Here is a 27,481-nt window from a genome sequence, read left to right on the forward strand (position 1 = left end):
GGATTTAAAAGGCGATTGGTCCGGATCTGGCCCCCCGGGCCTTAGTTTGCCTACCCATGTTCTATAGCCTCCTTGTGATCTCTTCCCAGACCATCCCTGACTGGATCTTCACAAACTCTCAGCCTTGCTTCCCCTGCCTTCTCCCTCAGCCTCCCTAGGAGGCCTGCCTTTTTTAACAGTTGCTGCTGCGTTTTTGTCCTTGTTAAACCTCTCCTGAGGGAGCTGGCAGGAAAGGGCTGCCAGGGTTGCACAGCTGCTCTGGGGAGGAGGCGCTGCACAGGGCTGGGGGGGGGTGCAGGTGTCTTCCTTGGCACTGGTGCAGCTGCATACACCACCCTGCCTCATAGAAACCCTGTGGGAGACCCAGGCTGACCACTATCCCCCCTCCCCAGGGGCAACCATCTGCCTCCAGCACATTCCTGGACTACAGTATCCTCAGGAAGCTCAGCTATCTGCTGAAACCTGAGTCCCTCTTTGAAGGGTGGGGAAGTAGCTAGGCTGGAAAGACCTTGCCCACCCACTCCTTTTACTTTGCCCCTTCTCAAATATTACTTGCTTCAGGGCCCCTTGGCTTGCTGTCAGTACCCATACTCATCCAACAGGTTTTTCCTGCTCCAAACACCTCCCCTCCCCACATCCTTTCCCTTTTAAGTTACTTACATGGGTGGCTGCAAGCCTGAGGGCAGAGCCAAATGGCAGGGAATGCTGCTGTTGCTGGTAGATTAACAAGCAGAGAAGGGGGTGCCCAGAGAGGGAAGGTGGATACATGGGTGCAGTTAGCTGATTGTGGTCCTGGGCAAACACAACCTCTCTTCTAATACAATGGTACCTTATAAACATACCAGTTGTGGGGAGGGAGGGGGGTCGCGACTCGGCAGAGTCAAAGGGAATGTATGGTGCTATTACAATTTGCTGGAAAAGAATATGTAAGGAAAACAATAAAAATTCACTTGGCGGAAAAAAACAATGGTACCTCGGGTAACAGATGCTTCAGGTTAGACTCTTCAGGTTACAGACTCCGCTAACCCAGAAATATTACCTCAGGTTAAGAACTTTGCTTCAGGATGAGAACAGAAATCGTGGCGGCGGCAGCGGGAGGCCCCATTAGCTAAAGTGGTACCTCAGGTTAAGAATAGACCTCCAGAACGAATTAAGTTCTTAACCCGAGGTACCACTGTAGTGAATATTCTCACGTTTCCAGGGGTACCAATTTTTATTTTTATTTCATTTTAAAAAGCCTTAGGGAGCAGCTAAAAGCAACCCCTCCATGAGCACTGACTGAGTGTGGCTGCTTAGTAGCCATGGAGTGCAGAGTCAGCACAAAGCTCACTGGGTGTCCTTGGGCCCAGTCACTCACTTAGCCTAACCTACCTCACATGGTTGTTATGAGGATGAAATGTTTAGGGGGGTTGGGGAAAACCCAATATGCTACTTTGAGCTCCTTGGTGGGATATAAATGACGTAATTTAAAATATATCTAATTAGCTTCAGTTTTTACACCCCAGTCCTCACCATCTTGTAGTGGAGTGCTTTCAAGACAAACGTGTCAGGAAGTGAGATGGATAACTTTTATTAGAATCACATCAAGCAGCGGTATATCCAGTGCTTTTTTTCTGGGGGGATGCAGGGGTACGCATATTCCTAAACGTTTTGTGAATCTTAGTATTTTTGTCCATTTACTGTGTTTATTTTTTCCGATTTTGTAGCCTTATGAGGCTTTGCCCTCGGGTGGGAAAAATATTGCGCCTGGGAAAGGGAAGTGGGAGTCAACAGACACTCAAGGAATAGTTTCGGAGAAAAAGGTTTTATTTCTACCATCCATGAACTGGTAGAAGGAGCAAGTCACAAAAAGCATGCACGAAATTCACAGTCATGTGCACAAGCATATATACCCCTTTCCAGTTCCCTCCTCCTTTCTCCTCCCTCAGGAGTACTCTGAGCATGAACAGAAAGCTGCCTTGGGACTATTGGGACTCTTGGCACCCTTCCCAGGAAAGGGGTTTCAGAGTGTTCAGATATGTTTCAATCTCTTGTTCTGGCATGGTTCCCGGACAGAAAGTAAGTTGCAATGTGGTTCTTTAGCAAGGCCAGAAGGCATCAGAAAGGCCTGAGAAACAATGGACTGTTCTCTACCTTTGTTACAGCAGATTTTGAGAAGCTTTGAGCCTGCTTTGGTGGGGGGTGACTTCGGGCCTAGGTGAGGTCACCTGTCCTCACCTTCCTTCAATTTAAACTATAAAATGGTGGTTTTCGTGAGTCAAAATGAGAGTACCCCTAAACTGTTTTTTTTTTTAAGCACTGGGTATATCTATCTATTTACACAAACCTGATAGGCAAACCATGATGGGAACATGTCCTAAGATAAAGTACCACTTTCTCTGGAAGATGGCAGGATCCTCAAGGACGTGTTTTGAGGAGAGCTGGCTTCAGGCACTAGGCCTTTTGGAAGGCCAGCTCTGTGTTACAAAGATGTCTGCAAACAGGACCATCTTTAGCATATGCTTTGCCGGGGTGCAAAGATCCACCCAGCGCCCCCAAATTTAGTTAATTTTGTGTGCACAGCGCAGTTGAGAATAATGAGTGCCATCGTTGAGTCTGACAAGTGCTGCTGTTGTGAATGACAAGTGGCGCCGCTGGCACGGCGCATCTTTGGTAAATGAGCGCACAAAGTCGAAAGTCCTTTAGTGAAACAGTAGGTATGCATTTCGGTAATACCTAGGTATATATGTATTTTGTTTTTCTAGCTTGATCAAAATTATTATTTCATAACAGGTAGATAGTTAAAAGCTTCAGTGGTGGGTGCCTGCCCCCCCCCGAATTCGGTGCCCGGGTGCCCCACACCCCTTGCACCCCTGGGTAAAGATGGCCTTGTCTACAAATGTGACATGAAGGCTGGCAACATTCACCCAGCTGTATGGGAATCCTTTGCAGATGATAGCAGTGCCTGGAGACTGTCAGGTTGTGTATCCACAGTGACCAGAGGAGAAATGACCACTGGGAGGAGTGCAGCGAGAAGGAATGCCATGATGCAACTGTAACAGTGAAACCTGACACCTTTATCTGCAGCTGGGGAACAACTAACTGTGACCTTCTAGATACTGTTGGACTGCTATCTCCCAGCAGCCTGCCTGGCCAGTGGTCAGGGATGATGGGAGCTGGAGTCCAGCAGCATCTGGAGGGCACCAGATGTTCCTTGTCCTTGACCTACACTATCAACACACACCAAAGTTTAGTGACCATACTGAGGTAACAAAAAGGTGTGTCACCTGAACAAAGAGGTGAAGAAAGGAGGTTCCTGGGCAGAGCAGCATACAGACCAGGGGTCCTTGGTTGAACAAAACAAAACAAAATTCCTTCCAGTAGCACCTTAAAGACCAACTAAGTCAGTTCTTGGTATGAGCTTTCGTGTGCATGCACACTTCTTGAAGTGTGCATGCACACGAAAGCTCATACCATCTGAAGAAGTGTGCATGCACACGAAAGCTCATACCAAGAACTGACTTAGTTGGTCTTTAAGGTGCTACTGGAAGGAATTTTTTTTGTTTTGACTATGGCAGACCAACACGGCTACCTATCTGTAATTGGTTGAACAAGTTTGCTAAATAAATTAAGGATCTTATGGCAATGGGCAAAGTAATCCTATGGTCTCATTAAGCTGGCACCAGAGTTATGCCACTGCACAATCCAGGAGGCAAGAACAACAGAATACAGTGGTACCTTGGCTTCAACCGCTTTGGATTACAACCTTTTTGGGTTACAACCACGTCAAACCTGGAAGTGTGTATCCCTTTTTTTGGATTACAACCCATTATTATTTATTACAACCAATTTTGGGGGGAGAGGCCCCATTGGCGAAAGCGCACCTTGGGTTACAACCTGTTTTGGTTTACAACCGGACCTCCGGAACGGATTATGGTTGTAACCAAGGTACCACGGTATACAAAAATATCAGAACAACAATTTTTTCCACATTGTGAAGCTTCAGGTTTTCCAATGCTTCCAAGGAGACTCTGGGTTTTTCTTTTCTTTTAAATTTCTTCTAATCAAAAGTGCATAAAAATCAGCATATTTGACTATTTTATATCTACATATTTCTCAGTTCCTTCTCAGTGAATGACAACAGACAGATGGTTCTTTAGACACACAACATGCTGTCAGTTTCTTGGGTGTATAGGTCCTAGATATCTCAGTTTCCTCTTACTTTCCTTCCAAGTCTGCATTCCTGGTTCTGCCTGCACTGGTTCAAAAGGAACTGTTTCCTGAAGAAAGTGTTCTGCTTGTCTAATTTGTACAGTATGTCAAGGCAATGTCAAGGAGCGACTCTACCTTCTGTGAAAGCTTTTCTCCTTACTGTAATTTAAATTTCTTAATACATGCTATATAAAAAAAATACATGCTATATAAAAAAATGACCTAAATTACTTACCGGTATTTCAGGAAAAAATATGTTTAGGATGGCAGTTTTATTGTGGGCACATCTCACCCATTTGGACATGTACTTTGTGCTTTCTGTCCCTCGCCCTGCATTTTTTTCCCCTGGTGCTGTCACTGCTACTGCTGAGCCCAATAGGGGAGAAAAAAAACACAATAAAATAGAAACATAATGAAAACAACAAAAACATTGTAAATCTCCAAATCCTAAAGCCACTCAGCTGGCTTGACTCCCAGTATCGCAAGTGGGCTCTAATCCAGAAGAGATTCTGTCACCATCAATCTGTGTCTATAGGATGGAGGAAAATAAAGCTCTTGGGTGCTTTCAAAACCATTCAGTTTTGTAGGTGGGGGAACAGCAGCCAATCTGAGTCAGCAGAGGAGTTCCTGACCGTGCTTAAGTTTCTTCTTTCTTTCTTTGGTGATCACTCATAGCTGAGTAAGATTGTCTTCCATAAACATGGTTTTAACAGTGAGTCGGTAAGTGACTGTGGGAGGCCAATTCTGGATCCACATGTCCTTCCACAGTGGGGACATTGGTTTCCGGGCAGGAGTTGATCACGGTGTGGATTTGCCAAGTGTGCTTTCCTCTTAGCACATTTCTCCCTTGCATCCTGAGTTTGAGTGTCTTCAAAGCCCATGACACCTTTGGTAAAGGCTGTTCTCCAACTGGAGCGCTCACAGGCCAGTGTTTCCCAGCTGTCAGTGTTTATACTACATTTTTTTTAGATTTCCCTTGAGATAGTCTTTAAACCTCTTTTGTTGACCACCAGCATTACACTTTCCATTTTTAAGTTTGGAAAAGAGTAGTTACTTTGGAAGATGATCATCAGGCATCCGCACATGACCAGTCCAACGAAGTTGATATTGAAGAATCATTGCTTCAACACTGGAGATCTTTGCTTCTTCCAGTACACTGATATTAGTTTGCCTGTCTTCCCAAGTGATGTTTACAATTTTTTGGAGACGCCGTTGATGGAATCTTTCGAGGAGTTGGAGATGGCGTTTATAAGTGGTCCATGTTTCGTAAGGTTGGTAGTACAATAGCTTTGTAAACAAACATTTTGGTTTCCCTGCAAATGTCCTGGTCCTCAAATACTCTGCACTTCAATCTGGAGAAAGCTGCACTCGCAGAACTCAGGCAACGCTGGATTTCGGCATCAGTGTTGGCCCTTGTGGAAAGATAGAAGAAGTATGCTTAAGCATGCAATCCTAAACACTTCCTGGAAAGAAAACCCCCTGAAGATAAAAACTTCCTGGAGAGAAGACTCAGCACAGCTTGCTTCTGAATGGATGTGCTTAGGATTTCTTGAAGCAGAAATGGCTGGGAGTTCCAGCACCGCCTGATCAGAAGCTCTTCCTCCTAAGCCCCCTCCCCCCCCTTACAAAAGTCCTGGCTACGCCCTTTGGAAGCTGGCACCTGTGTGGAGACACCTGGTTGTGCCTCCTCAGAATTTTGTGCCTGGGGCCACTACCCCCTCCCCCAGCCACACCCCTGGATTATCACACAACATCCCACAAAAGTCTTCTCTTCTGGTGAAGGGTTCTGTTCTTCTCTTTCTAAAGTGTGACTTTCCCTCCCTCCAGCTTGAAATACTGAAGTTGTATCAGCTTCTGGCTGATGAGTGATAGTGTGACAGACTGAATGTAGTGTGGGCTAGACTAGCAGTTCCCAAACATTTTTTCTCATGAACCACTTGTAAAATTGCTGATGGTCTTGATGAAATGCTTAATGACTTTTCTGGGGAGTCAGACCATATCACTCCATGATTACAGTTCTCAAAAATAAGCAAGATGCTAAAGCAGTCCTGTGAGGTAGATTAGGCTGAGACACAATGACTGAGGGACGGCTGAAAGGATTTCAGATGTGCATGTCCACTGTGAAACAATCCCATTAAGTTCAATAGATTTTACTCCTAGGTAGGTGGATATAGAATTGAAGGCTAAATACTTGAATTGAAATTTCCCCCTTTGTTTCCTTTTTCCTGCATTTTATACTGTAACCCTTTCAGGGCCAGGACCTGTCTTGTGAAACACTATATGACTCTACTCAGAAGTAATACCCGCTGAGTTCAGTGAGACTTACTCCCCTGTAAGTGGGTATAGGATTTGAATTTTCTTCCAAACGCTATACAAAAATTAAAATAAATGACACAGTATGATGCAGTCTTAACTTAAGCACTTTAAAAAGCCACAGCTTTTTAGTATTATGTGCTGAAACAAATGAAACTTCAAAACAGAAGGGGCTAACCTGTGACCCTCCAGATGTTGTTGAACTGTTGTTGTTAAGTCGTGTCCGACTCTTTGTGACCCCATTAAACCAGAGCACGCCAGGCACTCCTGTCTTCCACTGTCAAACTCATGCTGGTAGCTTCGAGAACACTTTCCAACCATCTCGTCCTCTGTTGTCCCCTTCTCCTTGTGCCCTCAATCTTTCCCAACATCACAGCCTTTTTCAGGGAGTCTTCTCTTCTCATGAGGTGGCCAAAGTATTGGGCTCTCAAGAGTCTCCTCCAGCACCATAATTCAAAAGCATCAATTCTTTGGTGATCAGCCTTCTTTATGGTCCAGCTCTCACCATACATCACCACTTGGAAAACCATAGTTTTAACTATACGGACCTTTGTTGGCAAGGTGATGTCTCTGCTTTTTAAGATGTTGTCTAGGTTTGTCATTGCTTTTCTCCCATCATTGCTTTTCTCCCAGTTGTTGAAATACAGCTCCCATAATTCCTGATCATTGGCCATGTTGGCTGCAACTCAAGGGGGTAAATTCCAAGAAACAGCCGCCTCTGGAAGCTCAGCAGAAGAGGGAATTGGCTGAATCTAGTAGTCCCTTTTTAAGTAGTCCCTTTTTTTAGGGACGGGGACGCGGGTGGCGCTGTGGGTAAAAGCCTCAGCGCCTAGGGCTTGCCGATCGAAAGGTCGGCGGTTCGAATCCCCGCGGCGGGGTGCGCTCCCGTCGTTTGGTCCCAGTGCCTGCCAACCTAGCAGTTCGAAAGCACCCTCAGGTGCAAGTAGATAAATAGGGACCGCTTTCTAGCGGGAAGGTAAACGGCGTTTCCGTGTGCAGCTCTGGCTCGCCAGAGCAGCGATGTCACACTGGCCACGTGACCCGGAAGTGTCTTCGGACAGCGCTGGCCCCTGGCCTCTTGAGTGAGATGGGCGCACAACCCCAGAGTCTGGCAAGACTGGCCCGTACGGGCAGGGGTACCTTTACCTTTACCTTTTTAGGGATGCAGGTGACGCTGTGGGTAAAACCTCAGCGCCTAGGACTTGCCAATCGTCAGGTCGGCGGTTCAAATCCCCGCGGCGGGGTGCGCTCCCATTGCTCAGTCCCAGCGCCTGCCAACCTAGCAGTTCGAAAGCACCCCCGGGTGCAAGTAGATAAATAGGGACCACTTACTAGCAGGAAGGTAAACGGCGTTCGTGTGCTGCGCTGGCTCGCCAGATGTAGCTTGTCACGCTGGCCACGTGACCCGGAAGTGTCTTCGGACAGTGCTGACCCCCGGCCTCTTAAGCGAGATGGGCGCGCAACCCCAGAGTCGGACACGACTGGCCCGTACAGGCAGGGGTACCTTTACCTTTACCTTTAGTAGGCCCTTTGGGGGAGTGGGTGGGGCAGCAGATTAGCTAGGATGAAAAGACCTTGCCCACCCCTCCCATTTTGCTTTGCCTCTTCTCCAGCCTTGCTTCAGGGCACATGGGCCTGCTGCCAATCCCCAGTCCCTATTCTCACCTGGCAGGTTCTTCCTTCTTCAATGAACCCCCCCCCCCTTCTCTTTTAATCTGTTTATGGGTGACTGCCAGGCTAAGGGCAGAGCCAAATGACAGGGGATGCTGCTGGGCTGACAAGCAAAAATGGGTGGGCAGGCAGTTAGCTATTGATGGCCCTGGGCAAATGCAACCCTCCAAGGAGGCGACTCTTTTCTAATAGTGAACTCCAAAACAGGAAGGTAATATCAACATGCATGGGGGGTTGGCCAGGAGTCTCAGGTTTGCAGAAGTATCAGTAAAAATAAAAAATAGTAGCATTGAGTGAGGCTCCTTAGCAGCCATAGAATGTATAATCAGCTGGGATAAGAGGAATGGTGGGCTCAAACCCTGAACTCAGAGCACTCCTTCTGGGAAGGAGGTTGCACTGCAGACTGCCTTTCTCCCTTAGGCTCTGGATTTCAACCTGCCAGGTCAATTTCGTTGGGGCAGAACCTTGTGGGGCCCTTTGGGCTTACCCTCCATGGTTCTCCTTGCTGTAGTTATTTGTTATTGCATTTATATCCCACCTTTCCTCCAAGGACGTCAAGGCTGCACAGATGTGCCTAATATCACTTAGTTTACTTGTGCAGCTGGGCTGTCCATGAGGCAGACTTTGACTGTGGCAAAAGGGTTTATCCAATCAGCTTGGCATAGTCTGGAGCCTCCACAGAGATGAGGAAGTCCCACCCCTTACAACACAGCCTTGGAGACTTGTACCCAAGGCTATAGTAGCTTTTGTGGATCCCTCTCCTCAGCAGGTGGCAGCATAGGGCAAGTGCTGTGTGCAGGTGTATTTGAAGCCTCACCTATCCCAGTCATGCTAATATTCAGAAAACGTGTAACCCAAAAGCAATTTTAGGAATGTTAAAATCTGCTCAGGTAAAGCCCAACTCCATTGGGCTTTTCCTTCAGCTGTCATCAGCAGTGCCCATTCTGTCAGGAGTGGGACAAAGATGGGATGAGACAGTAGTGCCTCTCCCTCATTTAACAAAGAAAGAATGCTTGTGTTTTCTTTCTTCCTCCTCCAGTCCTTTTTTTCCTTTTGTATCATGTCTCTTAGATCATAATGCTTGGCACAGGAATTGTCTTCTCACTGAAATTAGTTAAACCACCTTTGTTTTTGCAGGAGGAGAATGAAGAGTAGGATAAAAATGTTTTAAGTAAATAACAAAGCCTGATCTTGAAAGGATCCGTAATCCCTAGTTATAATTTCTTTCCTAAATAAAAGGTGTCTTGATTCTTTCCAAAGACACTCAGATTTCCTCTGGGGTAAAGAGAACTCTATAGGCTGAAAGCATCCACCAGAAATGCTTTCCCCAAGGACATATTTATTGGGACAATTACAAACAGTGTGGCCTGTACCCGTCATAGCAATGTATTGAAGAGAGGGTCAGAGCTTAGTGGTAGAGCTGCTGCTTTACATGCAGAAATCCCTCCAGCATCTCCAGGTAAAGCTCAGAAAGGTCCCTGCTTGATTTCTTGGAGGGTTGTTGCCAGTCACTGAAGACAGTACTGAGCTACACTATGTTTAAATATGCAATGCTAAACACACTTCCTAGAGAGTAAACCATTGGGACTGGTGAAGCAGAAGGCAGGGAACCCAAAACAGGGGCAGCCTTTGGTAATCGTTGGTAATATGGCACCCCGAGGGAGCCCAAAATTTGGTGCCCCCAAATGGATCTTCTCAACTATGGGTCTTTTCAATTTTGTGCTTCCTTGGCTCAGCGCCCTGTGCAGGGAATCCACCCACACTGCCCTAAATCTTAAATCTGATGCTGCCCAACATCAAGTGCATCTGGAGCCCATGACAGGCAGGGCTAATAACTCACTTAATTTTGCCCGCCTCTGCCGCCTCCTCTTCTCTTCCTGAATTCTGAAAGGGCAGGACTGAGGTGGAGGCGGCAACTGGCCGGGGGTGCCACCCCCTGGACCAGTTTGCAAGTGAGAAAGGCAGGCAGACAGACAGACGGGGTGGCTGGGGATAGAATGAGGTCGGTGGGGCAGTGCCCCATTGGCCCTGTCCTTGGCAACAGGGTCCCAGGCTGAGCCCTGTTACAAACGTAGCCCTGCTGTCTAGTCTCAGAGGTGGCGAGCGCCCCACAGAGCCTCCTCGAGAGAAAATCGCTCTCACCACCCTTTTCTCCCCAGCGTAGCAGAGGGGGAAGCAATCGGTATGAGGGGCTTCCGGATGGGAAACATGGGAGCAGGAAGGTGAACTTCAATGCGGCACAGCCCATCCAGCGAGGTTTGGGGTGCTACCCAGATACTAGAAGCACGGGTGCTTAATTCGGATTAGTGCCGCTACCCCCAGGAGACCCACTCCGAGCGATTCCACGAGGAGTACAGCTTCAGGACGTGCTGGTGCCGAAGGTAGGCGCCAGTGAGCCCGCCCGCGCTTTTAAAGGGGTTCGTGCAGAAAGGCACCACAGCCCCCCCGCCTCCCCACCCCTTCACGTGAAGCACGGTAGAGGGGATTTCCCCATTCAGGAGGAAAAGGCAAGATTGCCTGTAAGCAGAAAGCTAGTCTCGCAGTTGCAGAGGGAGGGTTCTCGCTACGCCGCTACTTTTCTCCTTGCAAGGAGCAGAGAAACACTCCGGCACGTCCCTCTCCTCCTCCCCCGCTTCGGGTTCAATGGGGGCTCTGGCTTGGCCTGAGGAAAAGAGTGACGCTGGCGTGGAGCCCCGCCCCTCTTCACACATGGGGCGGAGCCTCGTTTTAGGGTGGGGCATCGCACCTGCCTGAGCCGAGTGCGCGCCGAGGGCCAGAAACTGCCTAGCGCCGACGCTTGCGCTTGCACGATGGCAATGCTGCTGCCAGTCCCGGGACGCCCGTCGGGGCTTTGCTTATTCCTGCTGCTCTTACAGGTAAGAGGGGCCTCACGGGGCGCTCACGGGGGACGTCCAGCCTCCCCGCTGCCGCCGAAGCCCACCCTGCTCTCAAAGAGGGAGCATTTCTCCTTTCTTCAAACTATTTTTGTTAAAACTTTTGGGTTAAGTGTAGTGTACAGATATATGTATAGATAGAAAATATTATTATTATTATTATTATTATTATTATTATTATTATTATGTAGTAATCAAAGAGATAAAGAATTACCTGACGTTCAGAAGACATCTTAAGGCAGCCCTGTTCAGGGAAGTTTTTAATATGTAATGCTGTACTGTTTTTAACACTGATTGGGAGCCGCCCAGAGTGGCTGGGGAAACTCAGCCAGATGGGCGGGGTATAAATAATAAATTATTATTATTATTATTATTATTATTATTATTATTAAACGGGCGCCGGGCAGGGAAGTTTTGTGCAGAGAACATAAGCTTGCAGTGTTGCATCCCACAGTTTGAAATAAAGGTCACAGTTTCAAACATCGTCCTTCTCTGAAGCTGTGGTACAATAAAGATATTATTATATGTTATCCCAAAATAACTTTCCAGAAGGAAGTAGGAGTCAGTGGTGGGCTGCAGTCATGTTCCTTTTGGACCACATGAATTATAAAACAATCCACCTTCTTCTGAAAACTATATTTTTGCTTGTGGAAGGTTTATTTGACTTAGTTGTCAGTCAAGACAATGGTTCGGATTTGTCTCCTTTCAGGTTACAATTTTCTTGTTTCCAGTTTCTTGCTACCACTGTATGTGCCAGAAAGGTTCATATGATTTGAAGAGAAACCAGAAAGTGAAATCGACATTATTTAAAACCTATTGTGATTTCTTCCTTAGTGAAAATGTATAAAAGAGCCATTAAGGGGGCTGGTGCTAAAGTCTGTCCTGTATTTAATGTAATTTCACAAAAACCTTTTGTCCAGAACCCCTTTATTAATGGGTTATGTCCACCACATATGTTAGAATGTATCTGGATCCACCACCCCTTGCAGCACGATAGATGAGTTATCAAGGTGTGAGGAATCAGTACCACCTTTGTGCCAATTTAAATGAATGCTCTTTTACTTTCGTTGGAGAGAAATGAAAGGATCTTTCCCCATGTAATTGTTCATAAACTTGCCTCTCATTGTTCTTGTATCATAAGAGACCCTTTGACCGTCTTTGGTGCCCCTAAAAACATTCCCCCCGCCCCAACCAAGATAGATACTAAAGAGTTATGTGAGTAGCCTTGGTTAGAAAGTTTGAAAGAGACATGGGCAAAATGCTTAACTGTCTCAGGTGGAAGGATTTGGGGGTTCTCCCCGATTCACCACGAAAAAAGTTCTATCAGGCAGGCTTAAAAGGGCTGCTTTCCTTGAAGCTCAAGTGAGGTGGTTTTTGCTGCCTCTTGATTCATCCTTATTTTTCCTGCATGCTAGGCTGGAAGGTGGCTTTGTGAGGAGACGGCATCCCATTGTCAACCAGGCTTCAGTCAACAGACTTACACTTTCAATGTGCCCCGGTCTAACTTGGAAAGATATCGTGTGTTGGGCAAGGGTAAGAGATATTTCTTAATACTCCCTCTCTCCTTAAGATTTCCATTTGTGGGTGGGGCATTCTGCCTTTACTAGTCTATAATCGCAGAATAACCTTGTCAAATTTGCTGCGTAGCGTAGCCCAGTCTCTTTCTTTAAAACACAGTAATGTATTTAGGGGGCTGGATTCATCATTCTGCTAAGTATGCTAAAGAGCAGAGCCCAAGCCCCCTGCTGTGATGTCACTGTCTGGGAGTTTCCAGGGACAAGAAAGTGCCCTGTTTCCTTAATGTTATTGCTGCTCATTCTTCTGGCGAAGGATGACTCACAACCGATAAGTGTGAACAATCTTGTGAGAAAAAACAGGCTGTAGCACCCATAAGGTAAAAACAAATAATAACAGAAATTACATGCCCTGGGCTTCGGCTCACTTGTAGATTCACTGGATGATTACTTCCTTCTTCCGTAAGGGAAAACTGATTGACTGCTGGGCAAGCTATTCTTTCTTCTGTAAAATGGGTATAACAACTTGCCTTTGAAGGTGATAGAGATACTGTAATGAAAGGGCTATTCTGCAAAGTACAAAAAATGCACGTTTAAGAATGATAAATGGAAGAAAGTTGGTGAATCTAGACTCTCAGCTCAGCTGCATATGAATATGTGTCCAGCTGGGAGCGCAGATTGCCACCTAAGAAGCTCTGAAGCTCTCAAAATTTGGGGCAAGTTAATGGCACCAGGTTTTTGCCCCTTAATCCGAAGCACTGCTGTTGTCTGCTTGTGACTGGACTGGAGGAGACTGCTCTTCAGCCCTCTGGTATAAACCTAAGTAGTTTATAGAGACAGGAGGAGGCATTTTGAGCCACCAAAGCGTTAACAAGAACTTCAGGTAGCTTCAAACCTGCCCTTTCCCCCTCCAGCGATTCAAGGTGGAGCCTGATGGTAGGGAGACGCTGACTTGTTCCAACCCGCAGCTGCTGGGTGTGTTGCTTGTGTTTGTTCATCTGAACTTTGACTATCGCTCTTGACTGGTTACCTGGCAGCCCAATCAGGGGCTTCCTGCTTTTCTGCTTATCGTAGTTTCGTTAGCATGACGAGGCGGGCTGCGGGCCATGTCAATAATCCTTTGTGAATCATTTACCTTGTTCCACATGGAATCGGCTTGGAGTCTTATTTTCCGTTCTGCTGTGAAAAAGATTGGCTCTTGACCGTTGACCTTGGCTGGTGATCATGAAATAATCCTGAATTTGAGATGGCTTTGCAGGTCGCTATCCTATGTCCTGACCTCTTCTTCTCCATGTCCTCTTACCCTGGTTGAATGCAAGGCCAGACCCCTGAAATAATAATCATCATCATGCTTATGCAGCTTTTATTATTGGTATTTCATCAAATAAAGCTTAAGACAGCCAAACCTTTAAGTAACAGATCTTACTAGTAATGTCAAGACTTTAAAAAAGAGAGGCTTTTGAAAGTCTTGCCCTTCCCCATGTTCTTTCTTGCCAGTTACTAAAATCCATTCTTATAGAGACTCAGATCATAGCAACACTATTAGTGAATGTGGGGACAGTGGAACAAAGCGTTCACAAATGTTGTGCAACACAGGTTTTTGGCTGCCTTGTGCTGTCTGGGGTTGATGGGAGTTGTAGTCCAAAACATCTAAACTTGGGAAGGTCATTCTTTGCTCCTGTGAAAGGGAAAGGGCTCACTTTTTCAGTGGTGATTAACTGATTTTAAAGGGACAGATTTAAGCCTCAGGTAAGCAAGCTAAACTTGACTCAGGTTCTTGGCAAGAATGTGGTACACACCCAATGCAGTTGATCTTAACTGCAAAGTGGAGTTAGCACACTTGTCTCAAAATGCAGACAGTGGGAGGGAGAGACATACTTATTTTCGTTCTTAGTGCTAAGTTGGATAAGGCAGAGGGGGAAGCAGAGAAAGTTGTATAAATGCACATATTGCTCATCATCACAATGAAGCTAATGACATGAGCTTAGAAAATATTTTATTGGCTCCCAACAGACCAGAGACTCTGGCATTCTGAAACATTTTTTTCAGAATTGGAAACTTGTTTGTGGTTAACTGTGAAAGTGTAAAGACTGTTAAAAGGCACATGAGTCCTGAAGGAAACCAACAATTGGCATAGCTGATGGCAGAACATTGGATGTTTAGCAGCCAGACATGTAAATAACAACTGCCCACTTTCTGCTAGAATGGTGTATCTGTTTTGTTTATAAGCATTTTTGTTCATTAATATCGTCTTTAGTGTATCTTAGTGCAGGGTGCAAGAGTTGCTGTATTGATCCTGGAACTAGGGCAGTCATCTCTCAGTAGAAAAGCACCTGCTTGCAAGTGGAAAGTACCAGTTTCAATCCCAGGCACTGCCAACTTGTAGTGCTAGGAAGAACCTTGGGAAACCACTGCCAGTCAGAGTTGGCAGGACCAGGCACTCCTTAATATTCTTAAAGAGTAAGTGAGTGTCTCTGTTTTGTGCCATACTATGGTTCTACTTAGTGGAGGATTCTGCAAGCTTTTGAATTGCGCAGAACTCTTCATCAGGACATCGAAGGATATCACTACCTATTTGGATGTACTTGATTGCCCTTTACCTTCTCCCCCCACACCTCACCCAGTTAAAGAGGACAGTGGGTGTCCTACCGATGATGACACAATGCCTCTGCGTGTGAATATGCATGCAATACTTCCTGCTTGTTTTTGTATTGCAAAATTAGAGGGAAGCTGAGTCAGGTTGTCGTGTGCGTGTGCGTGTGTAAATTGCACTTGTGCCTCCCACAATTGAACTGCTTATCACAGGCGTTTGGGGGTTGTTGCCAGTGAGTCAGTGCTGGTGATTTCCTGCTATGGTAACAAATCTGAGAGTTGCTTGGCGTTGTGGTGAAAGGACTGAGCTGCAACCAAGGAAGTAATCTGGTTGAACCTCAGCTTTGCTACAAATTCACTAGGCTGCCTTGGGCAGTATGCATCTGTATACAGTACCAGTGGCTAGAAACTGTCGGACAGGAGAGTGCACTTGTGCTCAGGTCCCGCTTGCTGGTTTCCCACAGACATCTGGTTGGCCACTGTGAGAACAGAATGCTGGACTAGATGAACCATTGGCCTGAGCCAGCAGGTGGTTCTTATGTTCTAATGGTTAGCAGTCCACTCCAGCTCAGTCTCTGTCACCCAATCTGCAATATTGGGGGAGTTAATAATACTGATCTACCTTATAGGGTTGCTGTATAGTGCCTGCAAAGCAGTTTGTGCACTTGAAAGAACTATACAAAGTGTTTACAGGTAACTCACAGCTCAGGCACATTTAACTGGTGCGCATTCAGCACATTTGTGTTTGGCAAATTAAAATGAATAAATAAACAGGGGGCTCAAAAGCGGGCAGGCATCTGGGGGGAAATAAAGACTTTGACAATCCCACCCACCATTGAACTCAGTGTGTTTTGACTATACATGAGTTTTGGCTTTAGGTGCTTTCCCCAAAATGTAACCCCATCATAAGTTGAGAGTCACCTGCATGAGATACTGTGATGCTGACCTGAGCCAAATGGTACCACTTTAGAGGTTTTTAAGGCTCCCACTTTGATGAAAGGGAACATGACAATGAAACAGTTACGTTTAGGAAAGCACCCCAAACTCTCCCTGGAATCTAGGAAGCTCCATGGAAGTGAAGTTGCATTTTTTGCCAGATGGCGCCTGAAAGATCTGTCTAGGTATTTGTGGGTGAGTTAGAGCCTTATTTCTCACCGCCTTGGCCTTGGCCAACTCCTGATAAGGCTGCCCAAGATAAAGGTCCACTGCTGAACCCATTTGAAAGGCTGTCTAGTTGAAGTTAGGGCCATAGGAAGCTGGAAGCTTCAGATCATTCGCCTATCTAGTTCAGTATTGTCTATGCTGACTGGCAGCAATGGCTGTCCAGGTTTTCAGGCAGGGAACCTTCCCAGACCTCACTGGAAATGATTCTTCCAGGCATTGAACTCAAGACCTTTTGATATGCAGAGCAGATGCTCAGCCACAGCCCTTCCTCAACAGTGAGCGGCCAGACAACAGGCATGAAGGGCACCCAGGGAACAGCCTTTCCGATCGTGTATTGCTATCTAAATTATAGTTAGGAATTTTAAAATTGTGCATCTATGCATATAAATTAGTGTATGCAAATGATATTTAAATGTATGTTTTGTTTTCCAATTGTAATTGGCAACCTGGTGCCTGCCTTTTATATGTTTTGGATTACAGCTTTCACCAGTCCCAGCCAGCACATCGGCTGCGGCTATTGGAAGCTGTATTTCAAAGCATGTGGAAAAAGTACAAGGCTGGGTTCTAAGTTTGTCCTCCAACAAGAGTTGTAAGACAACAGTAGCTAAAGGTGTATTGCTCCTTGTAGGAGACCTTTTGGTATGAGGGGACTGGATTTTTCTCCTCCAGACATCTTTGTATTTGCTGGTTGGTGGAAATAAATATGGACAGTGTCCCTTTGTTCTTGTCTGGGGCAAAACACTCAGTGCCTCCCCCGCAGCAGCTGCTGCTCTGTGCAGTGGGCTGCACTGTTTCCACCAGGGTGGAGATACAGAACAGGTAAGCCAGTATTTGAGCAGGCATGTGGAAGCTTTGAGATGTACATGGGCAATTGCCTGATGAAGTCTGTGTGACTTAAAAGCTTGCATAATTCTGTATCACCTTGAGCTTTTCCCGAAGAGCTATGATCTTTTTTGGGGTGGTGGATGTGGTATCCACAATATTCTCTCTCCTTTCACTGAGTAGGTGAAAGTGAGTAAACTCTAATCTATTTGGGATCTGGTGCACACACTGGCTGGGCACAGGGTTTTAAATTAAGTAGCACTTAAGCCCCAGAGGGGTGCACCTGGGCAGCCCTTTAGCCTAGCTCTTTCAGATGTGGCAGCCAAGACAGGGATTGATGATAGGGTGAGATCCCCCAGTCCTGCTAATCCTCAGAGGTGCTGCACTTCAAAGGCCCTTGATTGGAGCAGAGGGCTTTCCGCAGGCCTAACAAACTGGCCTGTAATTAGGCAATAATCTCTCTATCTCTCTTGTGTGCATTTTTTCAGCAGGTGTGTGTGTCTCTGTCTGTGTAGCCATTCCTTGTTTCTGTCACCCAGCTGGAGCTAAACTCAGCTTGAGGGTTGTAACACTGGCTGATTTAAAGAGCCCTGTTCGCACAGAGAGAGAGAGTGAGAGTGTGTGTTTGTATTTTGAGGAACTTCTCTGACTGGGTTGGAAACTTATCCCCTTTTTTTAATCAAGGGACTGATCGACTACAGCTGACCCTGTTTGTTTTGCACTAAAGTGTGCTCCTCCGGGAAGTAGTAGAAGGTGGCAGTAACTCCCCAAAACTCGAGTAGGATTCTGGGGCTGAAAAATTCACCTGGCCAGCCAGATTTCCTGCCTTGGTGCAAGTTTCAGCCCTGCTCAAATGACAAACTCCCCCCACCAGCAGCTTCAGATTAAAAGTGTGTCCTAGATTCAGAGGAGAGGAAAATGCATTCCTGGTCCTTTCTGCAGGAACAAAATAGTCCTGGAGTGTAAAAGTGAAACCTGTCCAGTGAGCTTCCTCGAATCCCCTGAGAGGTTCTGGCCCTCCCTTTTGCTTTGTTCCCTTGTTGATTTTGATCTGGAATGACATGTGCCAAAAAAAATGGATTCATGTGACTTTGGAGAGAGTCACTGATTTCCCAGGCTAGAGAGCGTCAGATTCCGAGCCCCTGATGGCTCACTTCCACCCACTGAATTTCTGTCTGTGTTCAAACATGACAGCCGCCTGAATCAGTTTTCAGGTGAAACACTTGTTCTGTGAGTTTCAAAGTCATGGCGAAACTCCAGGGTGATGTCACTGCTCAAACACAGAGCCTGTGTCTCGATGCAAGAGGAGAGTGGGGCAACCATGTCTGGTCACACCATTTGTCTGTCCTCCTTCCTTCATCGACCATTTCAGATGACGGAGTCTGTATTTTTGCCATTGAGTATAGAATTTAACCACAGATATATGCATGGTTGAAATGCAGCAGCTGATGCTACAAGTTGGCATCCCAACAGATGCCAGGTGGGATCTTATTGGATTCACTTTGGTTGTATTAAGTGCTTGAGCTCCAGAGATGGGCAGAACTCCAACTTATAAGGAAGCTGTCTTTGTTCTAGACCAGTATCTGGTGGCAGTAACAGACTGGATAAGGGTAAATAAGTTGATATTTAAGACAGAGGTACTCCTGGTCAGTTGGAAGATTGATCAGGGAGTAGGGCTTCAGCTCCCCTTGTGGACTCAGCATTGCAATTTGGGTGCACTCCTGTATTCTGCCCTGAACCTGTTATCCAGCTTTCAGCAGTTGCCAGGAGTGCATTTGCACAATTATGGCTCATGCACCAACTATGTCTGTTGCTTGAGATGTCAGATCTGGCCACAGTGATGCTTCAACTGGTCCAGAAGCTTCAACTGGTCCAGAATGCTGCAGTCAGTCTGCTGACCGGGGCTGGATACAGGAAGCATGTTTCCACCCTGGGCACAATTCAAGATGCTGGTTATGACATATAAAGCCCTCTATAGCTTGGGCCTGGGTTACTTGAAAGATCACTTCTCCTTCTCTGCACCTGCCTGGGTGCCGAGTTCCTCAGATGAGCACCTTCTCTGGGTCCCGTCAACATCGGAAACATGGTTAGTGGTGACATGAGAGTCTTTTCTGTAGCTGCTCTGATATAGTGGAATTTCCTCCCAAGAGAGGATAGAGTTGCTCCCTTGTTATCTTTCTGCCAGCAGCTTAAAGGTAAAGGGACCCCTGACCATTAAGTCCAGTTGCGGACGACTCTGGGGTTGCAGCTCTCATCTCGCTTTACTGGCCGAGGGAGCCGGCGTTCGTCCGCAGACAGCTTCCGGGTCATGTGGCCAGCATGATTAAGCCGCTTCTGGTGAACCAGAGCAGCGCATGGAAACACCATTTACTTACCTTCCTGCCAGAGCAGTACCTAGTTATCTAATTGCACTTGACATGCTTTCAAACTGCTAAGTGGGCAGGGGCTGGGACCGAACAACGGGAGCTCACCCTGTCACGGGGATTCAAACCGCCAACCTTCTGATTGGCAAGCCCTAGGCTCAGTGGTTTAGACCACAACGCTTAGGACCTTCCTATTCAGACAGGCCTATAGAAACTAGGTGCAGGTGATGTTGACCACTGTGCTGCTATTGGAATGACTGGTATTTTAGTGCTGGTTCTAAATGTGCTTTATTGTATTTTAATGATTGTTTTTAGCTAGGTTTCATTACTTTGACTTGTTTTTATTACTTTGTACATTACGAGGACATTTTAAATATGTTGTAAACCACCTTGAATCCCAGTTTGGGAGAAAGGTGAGATAGAAATGCATTGGATAAATGAATAAATAATATTGGAAACTGTTGATTCTGTGCATAGGGAAGTCTTTTTTTAAAAAAATTTTGATTTTTTTTATTTTCAATGCAGGATCAACAAAAATTAGAAACATTGAATCCAAAATAATACTATACAGACAAAAATCCCCGGAACATATAAAATAAAAACAGAAAAGGAAAAGGAAAAAAAAAGGCAAAGGAAACAAAACTAAACTAAACAAAAATGAAAAAGCACACATCTACAGAACAAAACCATATCATTACATACATAAACATAAATGTTTGTGTTTGTGTTGTGGGGAAGTGAAGTCTTGTTTTGGTCCTGTCGTCTTCTGGTGCCCCATCCTGGACTGGGTTACATGGGGAGATGGCTCTCCTCAGGGAGTAGGATTCTCCAGGGTGGTGCTACCCATATTTGGTGCTGTGTGAAAGAATTCTTAGTTTCTCAGACATTTACAGTCAGGAGCCACAGCTAATGCTTTCGGGTGTGGGTGTTCTTTGAAGCTGATAACAAGCCACAACCAGGGGCATGGGTCTGCTTTCTTGCTGTCTATTATTTGCTGGGGCTTTCTCTTTCCATACCAGAGGAATTAAAACTCGGTGGATGCCTCATTCTCTTTTCCTGAGCAGAGCAGCAGAAGGCCCAAGAAGCAAGTTTGTTTTTTCAAAGAAGAGTGAGTCATTTTAGCCCTCAATGAACCGAAGATAAGGTCTTTATTTCATGCATGGGGCAGAGGTATGGGAACTTTGGCCCTGATAATGTATGCCATGGCTGCTCCCTTTTCTCTTTCCCCACCCCCCACCGCCCCGCCAAAATATCCACACCGAGTCTCCAGACTTTGTTTTGAGAAAATGGACTGAGATTCAAGGCCAGGCCAGCTGTTCTTGCAAATCCATCATTCACAGCAGAGAAATTCAGTCTGGAGGATGCTGAGAGAAGGAGGAGCAATGGTGCACACACACCCCCCCAATCTTGCCAAGGGTCATAATAGAGTAGCCTCCCTTGGATGTTGTGGGGCAGCTGCTTGAGGCATAAACATCCTGAGGTGCCCAGTCCTAGTTAGACCTGTGTGTTGTGCTGCTACTGTGGTGTCCACTTCAGTGTCTATAGGGAAACAGGGACGCTCTCCTTCCATTAAGCACTTAAGGGGTTCCATCCTAAATGGAAGCTGGTGTCATGAAGATACCATAGGCTTCTTTTTCTTTCTTCAGTGTAATTATTTCCAAACTGCTCCCTTTTGAGGAGGAAACAATGCTGTCGTGTTTTGATGCCCAGATGCTTTTCTTTCACAACTTTTTGTCTTTCTGGATTTCAGAATTATGAAATTCAGAGTAGACCTATTGAAATTAAGGAACCTAAGTTAGTCATGTCCATTAATTTGAACGGGTCAACTCAGAATAGAACTAACATTGGAAACAGCCCAATATATTTTGCAAGAGAGATGCATATATCCATAAAAATATTCTAATTTAATTTTTTAAAAAACCTTTTAGGTAGTGATTTCATAATTGGTTTTATTTTTTTGTAGTTACTAGAGCCCTATAGATCTGGTTTTGAATTTGTTCACTGCTACATCATGATACAAACCAGGTTTCAAATCCGCACTTGGCCATGATGCTCCCTGGGTGACCTTGGGCCCAGGCGCTGCCTTTCAGCCAAACCTACCTCACAGGGTTGTTGTGGGGATTAAATGAGGGGAGAACCATGTACACCACCTCGGGCTTCTTGGAGAGAAAGCTGGGATATAAATGCAAAAACACACAACCCTATTCATTTGAAAGAAGACAAATGTCCATGCTTTTATATTTTATTTTTATGCTGTGAAGCGCCCTAAGATCTACAAGTACAGGGTGGTATACAAATTTAATAAATAATAATAATATTTTTCTCCAGCAAACCCTGAAGGGCACATATTAGTAGAAAATTATTTCATTTATTTATTTAATAATACTCTACTTAATGCCAAAATTGGCTTGTAAACCACTTACAAGTATAAAAACCATTATGCATGCAGTAAAATATAAGCACCCAGAATCAAACTACACAATCAAGCAATCCCTATTAAAACATAGCCATATTTGCAGGTGCCCTTGGTCAACAGATTACCAATTGACAATGTGTGATACTTGTTAAAAATATTCATGAGAATATGAGAATCATGATTAAGATCCACCATATTCTCCACACACATAGATAAATTCAGTTAAGACCATACATTTTGTTAATTAAAAACATACTTCTGGATTCTTTGCAGATGCTCCAGACAATGCTTTCATGTTGTTTCATGCAGGCTTTGATGTGCAGCTTAGTGAAGGCCAGTGTATGGTCTGATCTTGGGGCACAGAGTTCAAGGGAAAGCTTTGAAACTGGCTCAGTTTTGCAGAGGGGTTTACATGCATTTTGGAACCTCTCATGTGCTGGTTCACGTACTTCTGAATGGAGATAACACAGGAGCTTCTGCATGAGGTGCTCTGCCAGTGAACAGCAGCCCTTCTCACACACCCCACCTTTTTAGAGGAAGCTGCCTTATTTCAGGTCCAATTGTTGGTCCATCCCAGCACTGTCTCCTCTGACTGGGGTTTCTAGCAGAGGAGGCTCTCTCCCATCACCTGCCCACCCTATTGTGCCTTGAACCTGGCAATGCTGCCAGGCAGGGATTGAACTTGGAATTTCCCACCTGCAACGCTCCCACTGAGCTATGACAACTCCCCTACTTTCTTCTTTTCTCTGCCTGGATGTTCCAATAAACATGGGGAGAGATTCTGTGTTGGGATTCTGGTGTTGCTTTTAACGCCCTCTAGCAAATGCAGACTATTTGCAGTGCGTCCTTGGAGCCACTGGGTGGGGAGGGTGACAGCCTCTGATTCAGGGCCTGCCGGATCCTGCCTAGGCATGGCTCAGTAGGAATGTGCTCTGCTTCAGAAGTAGGGCAGCTGGAGGAACCGGCTCAGCGCTACTCTCTTCCTCTGAGCAAAGTGGAGTCCATTCAAAGCTGATGCTGAATATGCCATCCATCACATATGTCTTCTATCTCATTGCCTAGCACCCAGGCTTAGCGCTGGAGCCAAGTTTGCATGCAAAGGGAGGGTTCTTGGTCCTGAGTGCCTCCAGGGGCAGCAATCTTTTTCCAACCGGGAAGCTGCTGGGGTGCTGCCAGCACTGGGAAAGGAGTGTTCAGGTGTCCCTCAAAACAGCCACACCTTTGTAATAGAAATGCATTTTATAGAAAAAAGAAAGGAAAAGTGCCAGCAAGGAGAATCTTTCCAGAGGCAGAGTGGGGCAGAGGGAGAGAACAGAAACACACAAACATGCACACACACACACACACACACACGCGCGCACACACACACACACACACACACACACACACAAAACAAGTCGCATGACTGAGATTCCCCCTGAAAAAATCTACAACTGGCACAACCCACTTTGTCCTTCCACAAGCCCCCATTCCTTTAATAGGAACTGGGGCAGAACAGCTCTCTCCAGGGTGCCCAAAGTATCCTTGTAATACATGTGATCTAGAAAAGGGTTAACATGGTGAAGGGAGATGTTCTTTCAGAAGCTGTCTCCAAGAAGAAAGGAAGGAACCATCATCATCCCCAGCAGCAGCACCCCCAAAGAGGCCTGGGTGTGGGCCCAGGGAAGTTTTCAATGGTTAATGAGTTTCTTATATTTTGTTGGGAGCTGCCCAGAGTGGCTGGGGAAACCCAGTCAGATAGGTGGTATATAAATAATAAGATGATGATGATGATGATGCACCTGCTTGGCATAGCAAAGGATGTTCCCAAGTCCAGTTTGCAACTTCACAGGTAGCAGAACTTTCTCTGTCTGGGGTGGTGGGTAACAGCTGTGCTGGCTGGGGCTGATGGAAGATGTAGTCCAAAACATCTGGAGGGTACCAAAGTTTTTGGGAAGGTTGCCCTTGAGTGCCTTGGTGCTGGAGGGAAAAAAATCCCAGATGCTACCCATCTCCTCCCTCTACCAGTAAAACCAGGGCACCAACCAATTCTGCTGGTTACAATCAAGATTTGCAATGTCATGGCTGTAGCAAAGTGAAGGGAGCTTGAGCTGCAAGTGGAGCCCTGCTGGCAGCACATTGCAGCTCTTGCTTGCATACCTTTGTTAGGGTACTATGCCTGCATCTGTGGGGCCCTCTGCAGCCTCTTTGCTTAGCCCACAGTCAAATGTAGCACGAGCTTCCTGCTTGCCAGTTGTGACTGCGGTAGACTTTGTCCACAGGTCAGTTCCTGGTAGTACTCTGCATACTAAACTCTGATCGCTTCCTCCTTTCATGGATGTGGGCAGAGGCGGTTTTAGTCCACAGCTTCTGGATCTGTGGAACTTGAGTGGTTTTTTGGGAGATGGGAGAGCAAGTGAGCCCTGCCAGCCTCACCTGCAAGGGCTGCCCAGCTAATAAAGAGAGTGATGGTGCTGAACTGGCAACAGCTCCTTGTAATGGCTCTTGGAGCTTTGCAGTGTGGTCATTGCTACTTTCTAGTTAATGAGTGGATGTTTGTTTTTCATCCTTAATTGTGCATATTTGATGCTGGGAACAACTTCAAGTTCTTGCAATGGGAAATTTTATTTTACATCAAGTTGTTAATGCTGTGGTTTCTCAACCTTCTTCCTCCATTTGCTTTCATTTCCTTAAAGCAGCTTTGGTCAACCTGATGCCCTCCGGATGTTTTGGACTGTAGCTCTCCTCAGGCCCTGCTAGTGTGTAGTAAAAAAGCATCTATGGAATCCTGTGTTGGCTAAAGTTGCCAGGTACCCTTCATAGGTTGTTGGACTACAACTCCTATCAGGTCCAGCATCATACAGCTGTTCTAGCTGGGCTGCTTTAAGGAGGCACTGGTGTTTAGGGCATATTGGCTCTGCAGCTGAAAAACCCCAACTCCTTTTTGGGGCATGCAGAGGGTGCAGCTGTTCCAGGTTATTGCACAACATTCCGCAATAGTTTTCACTTCTGGTGGGTGGTTCTGTTTTTCTGTTCCAAAAGTGTAGCTTCCCTGCCTCCCCCATGAAAGATTGCAGATTGAGTCAGTTTGTGTCTTGTGTACATGTGTAAATCAGAACAGCCAGCTGTGTGAGCTTCCTCCCTGTTGTCCCATGTTTGTTTCTTCATCTTCATCTTCTTCTTCAAATTGATATACCAACCTTCATCTGAAGATCTCAGCACAGTTCATAAGAAGCAGTGCCCCTTCCATTAAGTGCATGATATCACTGCTTTTAGTACTGTCTCTAGGCCAACATTGGGATATGTTTTTCAGCTCAAGGGCCACTTTCCCCTCTGAAAAACTTTCCAGGGGCCACATGCCCATTGGTGGGTGGGGCCAAGGGCAAAAGTAGGTGGAGAAACAAATCACTCGCCCACCCCCAGACAAGCAAGAGGCATTGCCAAGAGTTCAAGGACATATTCCAGCCAGGGAAAGACACTTAAGGGGAGCTCTGTGAATTGTAGAAACATGCAATTGTAGAGCTGGAAAAGACCTGATTCAAAAATACACACTCACACCCCTCACACACAAAAACAATTCTCACTACAGCCAACCAAAGGCAACCAACTACACCCTAAGCCACCCCCAGCCTCTCTCACCACCAAGGAAATACAAGTGAATAGTAAGAGAGCCCATACAAGTAACGCTGACCAACTCCCTCCACACTAAGTAGAATAATAGAAGCATAACCCCCCCACTCCACTCACCATTCCCCGCTCCCCCTCCCCTTTTTTCTTTCTTCTTCCTAATTGTTTGAACCAATTCATGAACCAAGAACTTGTACATTGACCACTAATAACAAAATGTATGTTGTAGATATTTTTCCACATTATGCTATTTTTGTGATATGCAAATGACATGAGAAAACTTGGTATACTGTACTTGTTTGTATAACATTATTCTTGTTTATAAAACCCAATTAAAAAAAAAGAGTTGGATGACCAAAGGGTCATCTAGGCCAACTCCCTGCAGTGCAGAGAACCAAGGCCAGTGGGGGGTGTGGCTTGGGGAAAGCGGTTTGGAAGAGAAGGATTTGACCCTGAAAGGTCACCATGAAAGACCTACCCGGCAGTGAGCTTTTGCAGGACTGCTCAGTCTCTGGTTTGGAGGAGGGCCCAAAGCCTGCAGCAACTCCTGGGGTTTGGCCAGGCCTTTTTCTGGATTCTGACTATGGCCAGTATTCTGCCTGGCCCTTCCCACCACCTTCTGTATTAGTGCATCCCTCTGCAGTTTTGGCCTCTGCTATTACCATTGTCCATGTTCATATTAGTGAGAGATGCCACTGCAGCTGCCCAACTCCAACAATTGAACACCAGTGACTTTCTGGGCATTTACCGAATGGGGTTCAGCATCCATCTCAATGACTCCTTTACATCTTCATGGCAGATAACCTAATGTTGTAGTAGCATACCTAGTAGCCCAGCCTCCATATCTCTCAGCAGTATACCTTTGAATGCCAGATATGGTGAGCAAGCCCTCTGCTTCATTCCTTGCATTATCTTCTGGCAGCATCTGCTTGGATTATGGGTTGCTGGGACAGCTGCAAAGGAATCCTTACCTGCTTCTCCTGTTCTGACCAGGCGGAGGAGAGCAAGCAGCTGTGGGGTGGGAGGTTATTTCTGGAACTTGTGCACCTTCAAGGGCTGAAAATGATACAGTACTGGAGAAACACTGAAGGCCCTACAGCTGCCCTGCTCTGCTTACAGGAAAGTCTCTGAAAACAACTTGTGTGGAAATCAGTTCAAGGCCTTGCCTGTAGAAGAAAAGCTGCTTCTAAGCCCATTAGTGACCTGGGACCCATGAGGATGCTCTGGCATTTGTGCTGGATAATTGACTCACTGTCTTGGGTCATGTTCTGCTTCCTTGGTCTGCAGAGCTTTGCTTACCTCTCAGGAGTCTGAGTATGCTTAATTAACCCTGTGCCTTGCACTTTACCCTTCTTTTCCTCCTCTTCTTTCTCTGTGCTATGATGCTAGCAAACTAAATATTTGTGGGGCTTACTATTGAGCAAACATCCATAGGTTTGTACAGTTGTTCCCGTCTTGTCCATGCATCTAAGGCCGGTGTACCAAAAAACCCCACTTTCTGTTCTGATGGTGCCCGGTATATACAGGTGGAGGGGGGGACTGCTGTGTAGCAACAAAGAGCAAGGGCTGAAATGCCTTCCAAAAGAATTGCTTGATTTACTTTAAGGTATTTACATAGTGCCCCTCCCAAAGCTATTTACATAGAAATAGTGAAACAATCAGTATCGGTTAATGTTATAAAATAGAATGCCCAAGACAAGCTCCAGGGACGTTGCTCTCTTGCAGGCTGGAGGTGTATTTTTTCCAGGCTGGGTGTTGTTGGGGGATTTGTTTGTGGTCACTAACGGAAGGGAAAAGAAATCAAAGCCTGAAGGCCTGATAATCCTCATCTTGTGGGCATTGCACTCTTGCAGAATCTTAGTACAGTGGTACCTCTGGTTACATACTTAATTTGTTCCAGAGGTCCATTCTTAACCTGAAACTGTTCTTAACCTG

At 46.0% G+C, this 27,481-nt stretch overlaps 1 protein-coding gene across 1 annotated transcript in view; it reads left to right on the top strand.

The window, feature by feature from the left end:
• The first annotated feature begins 10,118 nt into the window (after window positions 1–10,118).
• The window catches only part of LOC310850596 (B-cadherin-like), a 31,436-nt gene continuing 14,073 nt past the window's right edge, over window positions 10,119–27,481 (top strand). Inside the window, exons 1-2 of the mRNA XM_083752145.1 lie at window positions 10,119–11,051; window positions 12,485–12,602. Coding sequence (XP_083608271.1) covers window positions 10,986–11,051; window positions 12,485–12,602 — 184 coding nt within the window. The 5' untranslated portion in view covers window positions 10,119–10,985. The remainder of the gene's footprint in view (window positions 11,052–12,484; window positions 12,603–27,481) is intronic.

Source organism: Podarcis gaigeae (genome assembly GCF_964106915.1).
Source record: "Podarcis gaigeae genome assembly, chromosome: 8".
Lineage (NCBI taxonomy): Eukaryota > Metazoa > Chordata > Lepidosauria > Squamata > Lacertidae > Podarcis > Podarcis gaigeae.